General features: G+C 38.1%; 1 protein-coding gene across 1 annotated transcript; it reads right to left on the bottom strand.

The window, feature by feature from the left end:
• Positions 1-398: 398 nt before the first annotated feature.
• Positions 399-1,985, bottom strand: LOC144055449 (cysteine-rich protein 1). Its single transcript, XM_077571414.1, has 4 exons — positions 1,708-1,985; positions 813-907; positions 673-727; positions 399-573 (listed from the first exon to the last, which is right to left on the bottom strand). The coding sequence occupies exons 1-4, from the start codon at positions 1,748-1,750 to the stop codon at positions 563-565; spliced, it is 204 nt and encodes a 67-aa protein (XP_077427540.1). The 5' UTR covers positions 1,751-1,985; the 3' UTR covers positions 399-562.
• Positions 1,986-8,392: the final 6,407 nt, after the last annotated feature.

An 8,392-nucleotide genomic window follows, 5' to 3' on the forward strand; every position in this document is an offset into this window, starting at 1 on the left:
GGCATTGTAGACACAAAGGCATCATTCATTCAGCTCCAGTCTTGCTTTGTTCTTTAGGGATTTCTCCTTGATGTTTTTTTTTTCATTAGCGTAAACCAGGAAACCAGGTAACCAGGTAAGAATGAAGTGTGTAAAAATGATACTGTAGCGAAGCTCATCATCATATTGCTCTATTTATGTCGGCCATACACATTAGACTCTTTTAAGATTTGCCAGCAGTTACCACTTGTTTCCGTCCTTTCCGCCCCTGTTTCCATACGTATAGTTGCCTGATGAAGGGGGCACTCCATTAACCCACTGTTCAATGCATTTCCAATGGTGCACTGTTTAGTTGTTGTTTTGTAAATAAGCACCACGTAACCCTCTGGATTTGTTTTTGATGGAGTCTTAAACCCAGCTTTGGTGTTAGGAATTTTTAAAATGCATTTATTATTAGTGTCTGGATGAACAAGACAATTTTAAATCAAATGCATTGATGTTGCTTAGTCCATCATTCTTTTTTGTCTCCTCTTCTTGTCAGTCAATAATGGTAAATCAGTTGGTTTCAGACTGCTTCTAATCCTCACCTGTTACCTGTTGAGAGAAAACCATATGGGGAAAAATAAATAAATGTCAGTATAGCAATTAGATGCAGAACTCAGTTAAGTTCAAGTGTGAGTTGTTGGGAACTACCTCTTGGACCAAACATCTTCATGTAGCAGTATGAACAATATGGTTTCTCATCATACTGAAACACAATCATCAAGAGTTTGTTTTAACTTAATTGTCTACCTTTCGGATGGGCGGGGGTCACACATTTCCAATTTAGTTACCTCAGCATGTTGTCCAGCTGTTAGCTGTCTTCTACACTTTTGACATTTCAGACACAGTGGATGGTAATCTCTTCCTAAAGACCGCTTCTTCTCACCTGCATCAACAATGAGTGATGAAGGTTATGCTGAGTAAGAGGATGTGCTGTCCACTATAATAAATTGTAAATGATTATAATACTGTAACCTACTTCAAACAAACAAGATACAGAGTTTCTTTTATTTTTATTTTGTTTTGCAATAAACAATTCTACTTCCATGTAGGGTGATTATGTCAAGCAGTTTTAACTTAATTTCTGAGTGCTTAATAGACAAAAATACGAGTATACTTCCTGGCATGCTTTAAGTAATTTAATTTTGAGAAGTCAGAGAAATAAGAAACAGAAAATAAAGAGAAAACTGTGACTATTATGCAAACTTGTTTGACTACACCCACATCCTGTTGTCGTTATAGATGGTAACAGGTAGGGAACAGGGTGATGTGTATGCCACAAATTAGACTTTGCAAACCTTTTCAGCCTTTATAAAATGTGTGTTCAGGGCAGCTATCTTTTAAAGCATGTACTTTGAGCTATTATTTGGGGGAAAAAAATAAAAATAGTTTTCCTTTCATGCTGTTGACCGCAAGATCAGTGAGCGGCAGCAGAACAGAATATAGCCCACTTATATCATTAATGCTTCAAGTTTAACCTTTCTTTGTAAAAATGTCAACTTTAAGAATGATACTTTTATACTTGTCAGATATGTTAAAATATACAGTACTAAAACTATATAATATTGTGTAACTTCTTCAACGTGTTTTGCTTCTGTTGAACCACAAGACTAAAGAGCTGGTGAGAGAGAAAATGTCAAAAAAGACACCCGTCTGCCATAGAAATGTAAGAGGTCATATACTCACCAAAATAGACAGGCTTCCCACAGATTGGACAGTAACTTACCATGACTGTGTGTAATTATTGATTGTCTAGCGCATGTGACTGGTGTAATGAGAATGAAAGAATATGCTGTGGCTAAAGGGCGACGTGTGTGTGTGCTCATTTGAGAAAAAATAACAGTTGCCAGTATACCGTTTGAAGCCGCAGCCAGGATGTGGTTACTGAAACGTCACAGGAAAAGAGAACAGTGAGATTTATGAAAAAAAAGTAAAGAAAAAAAGAATAGACAGTCAACGTGGTTAAGGTCATTTTTAATCAACAGGACAGAAGCATTTGGACAATGGTAATGATTTTGCAGTCTCCTTCCGTTGCTGTTCGTTCGTTGCTGCTGCCTTCAGTTTTCATATTGTGAAAAGCTCATTTCTATTGGCCTGTAATTGTTACACTGGTATAGGCTCTACCTCTTAAATTAAATCAGAAAATCTACAGTTTAATAACATCTTGGATGTTTTATTATTTCAAGACCAGCGTAGCGACAAAAAAAAGGCAGAAGCTCAGCATATACTGTACCTTACGTACTTGTCCGTGGCTAAAACACAAATGTGATTACTTTGGGATGACAAAAAGACTCTGAGCAGCTTTAAACACAGCAGCCTTCTCTCCTACTCACATTTTCTTCAGACTAAAAAGGAGGCAAGCCACTGAACTGAGAAGGGAAATCAGACACTCGTGCCTTTCTTTCCTTCTGTCTCTCTTGTTCTCATTTACTCGACACTCATGCGCATGCAGCCGGCGAGCACTCACAACCACACTCATGTACAGACCGTTTTCAGTGACATCACAAGAGGTCGCAGCCAAAAAGCAGGAGGAGAGGAAGCGTGAGACCAAGTTGGGAGAGGGAAAAAAAGAGTCACACACAGAGCAGCAGACTCTTGAGTCAGTGTGGAGGCGGTTAGTCCCTCAAGATAGTTGTTGGAAGTGGACCTCTGGAGGGACATTTGTGAAGGAGGGTGAGTGAAAAAAGATGGACTCTGATTAACTTTTCTGAGGTAGTATATGCCTCATCGTTGAAAAACTATTTTGTGTGTGTCAGTCCGGGGAAGCTTGGGGACCCAAACGCGGGAAGACAAGGCGAGGAGGCAGAGGCCCAATCAAAAAAAGGATTTAATTTCTATGAAACAAAAAGATCTTCCAAAGTACAAAATAAAACAAATCATAAAACAAAACATGAACCAAAACATGGGCGGTACCAACAAGGGGGAAGAGGAAAAACCCGAGCAGCATGACATGGGGGGGGGGGGGGGGGGGGGGCAATAAACCTACACAGACAGAGGGGAGACAGCAGACTAAATACACAAACACTAACGACACAACAAGACACACCTGGGCAAGACACAAGTGGCTGAGGGCACTGATTGGATAACACGAGGAAGGGCAGTATCACACTTAACAAGACAAGGAAGACACACAAGGAAAACAGAAACTACACATGACAGTGTGGGCTTGTGTTAAATGTAGACTGCAGATATTCTTTCACACACACAAAAACGCATGATATGTATGAACTGCTGATTGTATGTGCTACTAAATGACAATAAAGTTTGATTTGATATGTGGAATTTAGAATATGTTTTCCCTTGTCTGACACATAGCGATTTGTTCATCATTTCAATAGCTGGCGAATTTCAGAAGGTCAGGAAATATGAGGGATGTCAGCATTTGCATATTTTCCAAGAGCCCTCTCCAGTGCGTCATGATTTGGAGATGTTGGAATACCAAATAGCTTCTGTATCACTATCATGTTTCGCTATTAGCATTCATGTGTGTGGCAATGTTATATAGTGAATGTGTTTTGATACAAATACAATTGTCAGGATGGGGCAGGGAGTGAATACAAAGTAAAAACAAAGCAGGGGACTAGTGTCATTTGACCAAAATGCATGAATCAGTGAGGGGTCCAGCTGGCTGAAATAGGAACAAATAAAGCACACATTAATGCACATTAATGCATAGTACTATCAAGGCACAGTCACACATTCTTAAGCCTTGGATAGCCTAGTCTTTTTCTATTCAGCCGTTCACATCAACTCATCAGCAGGTTTTAGGTCTTGGAACCCTCCTCACTGTTCTGACTCAGGTATATGGCATGGCTTCGCATCTCTGTACAATAGTCATACAACCACCCTTACGTATGTACTAAAACACATGGTAAATAAGTTGAAAACGCTTTTAAAATAATTAACTAACTAATCGAAACAATAGAGCAGCACACTTATCTTTAATTTACAGCACTGTATAATGTTTTAGCACAAATAACAAGTGACAAACTCAGAGTACTGTATTTACCATTGGAAAGGCATCAATCAAACTAGTTTATTTTATTATACAAGTAGCATCCACAACAAAATGGGGTGTTTTTCACTATACCCCCCTCTGTGACAATCTAAAGACTATAATCCTTTACTTTGGCTGCCAACGGGTGGAAAAGTTGGGGAAAATAAATCCTTGTTTTTCCATTTTAATCTGGCAAAGCCTATAAATCCCTAGATTCTTATATGTAGTGATATTATCATGGGACTGAGACTTTATTTGTACATATGAGTGGCTGGGTCATTTAGATTGTATTATGGGATGCAACTGTACTGTATGGAATTTTGCTAACTTGAAAGATACTTGAATTTTTTGTGCAGTGCTAATATTAAAGTTTGAAATGTTTGTCATCTGTTTATGTCAGTTAAAGTAAACACAAAAACATGTCCATCATACAACTTACTGTACATGCAACAAATGAGTGTACATCATGGTTGTCATCATCTCTCGACTCCCACCACAATTTTTAATCTAATACAATCAATTTGAATAACAGACCTATTTCAAAGGAGTTTCAGAGGCATGCAAATCTCATAAAATTACTAACTTGCCTTATACAAATTGTTATATTTGTTAACTAAAGTTAATGTAGTTATTCCTGAAAGATATTTCCTTTGTGAGACCTAAGATAGCATCCAGTCAATATTTTGGCAAGGGCTTAAAATTGATTCGTACATAGTATATATGTGTTCTAATGTCTACTGTTCATATATTTGTAATATTACAAAGCATGCAAATTGTTAAAAACAGTGGATAATCACTGTATTAATATTATGTTTCTCATTCTGACAAGTTTTATATTCTTAATGGCTTTTGATTAGGGCTGGGTATCGATTCTAATTTCCTCAATCGATTCGATTTCGATTCACAAGAGTTCAGTTCGATTCAATTTCGATTTTTCCCAATTTGATTTGATTCACTTCACTTCTATCCAATATCAGATTAATTATGGAACATCAATTCTTCTTAAATGTCAAGGACATGATAAAAACTTGTGTGTGTGTGGGTGTGTATATATATGAATATATGAATATTATATATATGAATATTATACTAATGAATTATTAATTAATTAGTATAACTATAAATTAAAAAGATTCTGAATTGTCTAAAAGTGCAATAAATCAGGTCTTTCATAAATAAATATATTCATGTGAACAGTCATTTCAAGAAAACTAAGATTAAAAAAACATTCTGCCTTTACAATTCTATTTTCTTCAGAATTTATGGGGGAAAAAATAGATATTAAAATAATCAATTTGTGGTTTTATGAATCGATATGGGGTTTGAAAAGGAAAATGTATTCAATATTGATTATTCGATTTTCTAAATCCAGCTATTTTGATGACTATATGGATAAGTAAGTCCCCAGAAAAAAAAGAAGCAGGCCTTATATGCTTAGTATATATAGGTTGGAAGTACATAGGACACAAGCAGGACAAATTGTCAGAGGGGCCTGATCAACCAAACCGGTAATGTCAGATAATGTTGTTGTTGAAGTGTACCATTACACATTCTTTAAAGATGCAACTATTTATCATACTTAAAATGAATGAATAATGATTTTAAAACTACAGTGATCAGGCCCAAGCTGAGTGTAATTACACAAAATATAATTCACAATATGCAGAGTGGCTCTAACCAACTTCAACAGTTTGTTCCAACTTCCACATTTTCTTGGCTCTTTTCTGACCGCCCGTCTTATTGTTTAGCTCTGCTTGGGGAAACAGAGGGGCAGGCAGAAGGAACAAACGTAATGTGTTGCTTCATGCCTGCACATTCTTGGCATTACTCTTTACCTTTTTTGTTATTTTTGAATATGAGATTCTTTTCCTTCTAGCTTCTTTAATAGTGAAGCCAATGTTCTACATCCTGCCATGGCTAATTCACAGAAAGCTGGGATTTTTCTCTTATAAAGACTACATGTGTTGTCAATTCTCAATTCTCTTGCTTGTGTCTGTAAGTATGTTTATCTGTATAATTTCAGAGGTTTTTTTTGGTCGTATTAATTTTTCTTAATTTGTTCTCTTTCTCTTCAGCAATTAACATGCATGCAGCAACACACTCTATTTTCCATATCTGACACTCATTCAAAGTAAGCAGACTGGTTTAGCAGGCGGACTTCAACTGGCCTCCTTAAACAGCTTCCAATCTGCCTTCTGCTGTTTGTGGAAATGCCATTTGTTTTTTCCATTACAGTTTGAGATATGTGTTTGTTTATTTTTTCATTACAGGTTGAAATTTGTGTTTACATTTAATTAAATTATGTTGATTTGATCAATATGTTTAAATATGGCATGTTGATGCAGACATCTGAAATCCAGTTTTTAATTTTTTACATTTCTAGCATTTCTGCACATTTCAAATGGAATTTTATTAAACATTTTGGGATGGATAGTATGGTGGTAAGTACACACAGCAGACTTTCGGACAGTTACCATGGGATCGATTCCTTCTCTGTGAATATAGGTCAGCAATATAGTTATTTGTGTGGTGCACCTGCACAACCAAATAAAATTCACAACAAGAGATGGCAATAATTAACACAACGTTGTGTTTGGTACTAATAAAGAGTTGCATGACAGATTGTTGTGTGATTTTGGTTTCCATATCAATCTACATTAGAAGGTCGCTCGTGAGTATGATACAGTGTGGTTGGTGCACATGACAACAATTGAACAATAATGAACATGTATGGCCTATTTGATCTGAAAAAAAAATTAATACAGCTATAGCTCATGACATTGTCAAAGTGCACCTAATGTTGCAGCTGGTTGTTATACAGTATATAAAATTCAGAACAATATTACAAATCGTGAAACAGTGTTGGCAATTTGCGCTTTTTTATCTCTCAAATAAATTTGAATAATAGATCAAGAATTCATGCGTGTGCAGAATTCTTCCACTCAAACAAAAGCCTTTGTCTCTATATGACTTGGATCTGATAAGCACCATTCATTCCGGAATTTAATTAGACCAGAATATCAACATTAAAACATATCTCTCCCCCCTGCCACACTCTTTGTTTCTCATCACTTCCTACAGCTGGGGAGAGTATGCTTTGTGGCTGCCCCTCCCCAAGCTTTTGAACAAGCCAATAAGAGAGCACGTCAGCAAAATGGACCCCCCCAAATACGCACACACAACACACATCCCTCGTTTTCCCTTACCACCCCATCCATTCCCTACCCCATCCCCCAGAGTCCTCTCTACACCCCCATCCCCCTTTCCTACTACCCTAACCCACTTACTCATCCTGCATCCACCCATCCGCGCACCCGCGAGATTTCCCTCACATTCACCACTTTCTCACCCGTGTATACTCACAACTCCCTTTTCTTCCCACTCAGCCCTTTTTCCTGGACACCCTTTCCTCCGGCTCCCTCCCCTTCATTACACCCACTCGCCATTTTCCTTACTCCCATCTATGCAACATCCCCCTCCTTCCCCTGCCTCCCTCTCCATGGCCTTATCTTATGAATATCGGTAGCACACTGGGTAAGAAATTGATCCTCCCCGCCTGTCTGTGGCCACTGCCACAGCGCATTAGTCGGTGTGTGATGTGTGAGTGTGTGCATGTGTGTGTTGTTGCTTGAGGCAGAGAAATGGGAGGACGGGGGAAGGAGGGGGCGGGTAGGTGGAGGGTTATTTGCATATCATCAAAGTCGGAAAAGGGAGCGTAATGAGGAGAGAATGTCTGTGCCGTGGATGTGCGTATTAGGAGTGGCGCTGATGAGTGTGAAATTACGGAGTAAAACCATGAGAATAATGTTGAGAGTTAAAATGGGTTGGTTCGGGGTTAAGTGTACGCACTCAAAATTACACACACCAACGCATATACAGCCATTTATAATAAACTTGACTTTGACTGGAGAAAAAAAGGGGTATTTCTTACGCTCACATTTCATACATACTCTCAGGCATGTAAAATAACTGCAAAGCGTGGCAAGAAAATAAACCTGTGACCTGATCTTAAGTACATTTGTTTTATTGTCCAGCAACGGGAAATGGCATGGAACTTTTGCGAACAAAGCGAATATCCCCGGCAAACTTTCAGCACTGGATGAAACAGCTGCAATCGGTAGGCTTGGTATTTGTAAATAAATAATTTAAAGCCCCTTTTAGCCTGCCTCTTTGCCATCCAGCTTCTGATTTAACAGACACCGCTAATCGAACAGTGGTCTAAGTGCCCATTCATTTGGTCTCACGCGTTCGTTATTTCAAAAGAGAGCAAATATGTCAAACTATTGTGCACACTAAAGTCGCATTGCTGAGTTCAATCGCAACGTGTGAGCATGTATCAGGATATGTGGTATAGGTAATGAATGATGCGGTAAT

This window comes from Vanacampus margaritifer, chromosome 7, assembly GCF_051991255.1.
Source record: "Vanacampus margaritifer isolate UIUO_Vmar chromosome 7, RoL_Vmar_1.0, whole genome shotgun sequence".
In the NCBI taxonomy this organism is placed as follows: domain Eukaryota; kingdom Metazoa; phylum Chordata; class Actinopteri; order Syngnathiformes; family Syngnathidae; genus Vanacampus; species Vanacampus margaritifer.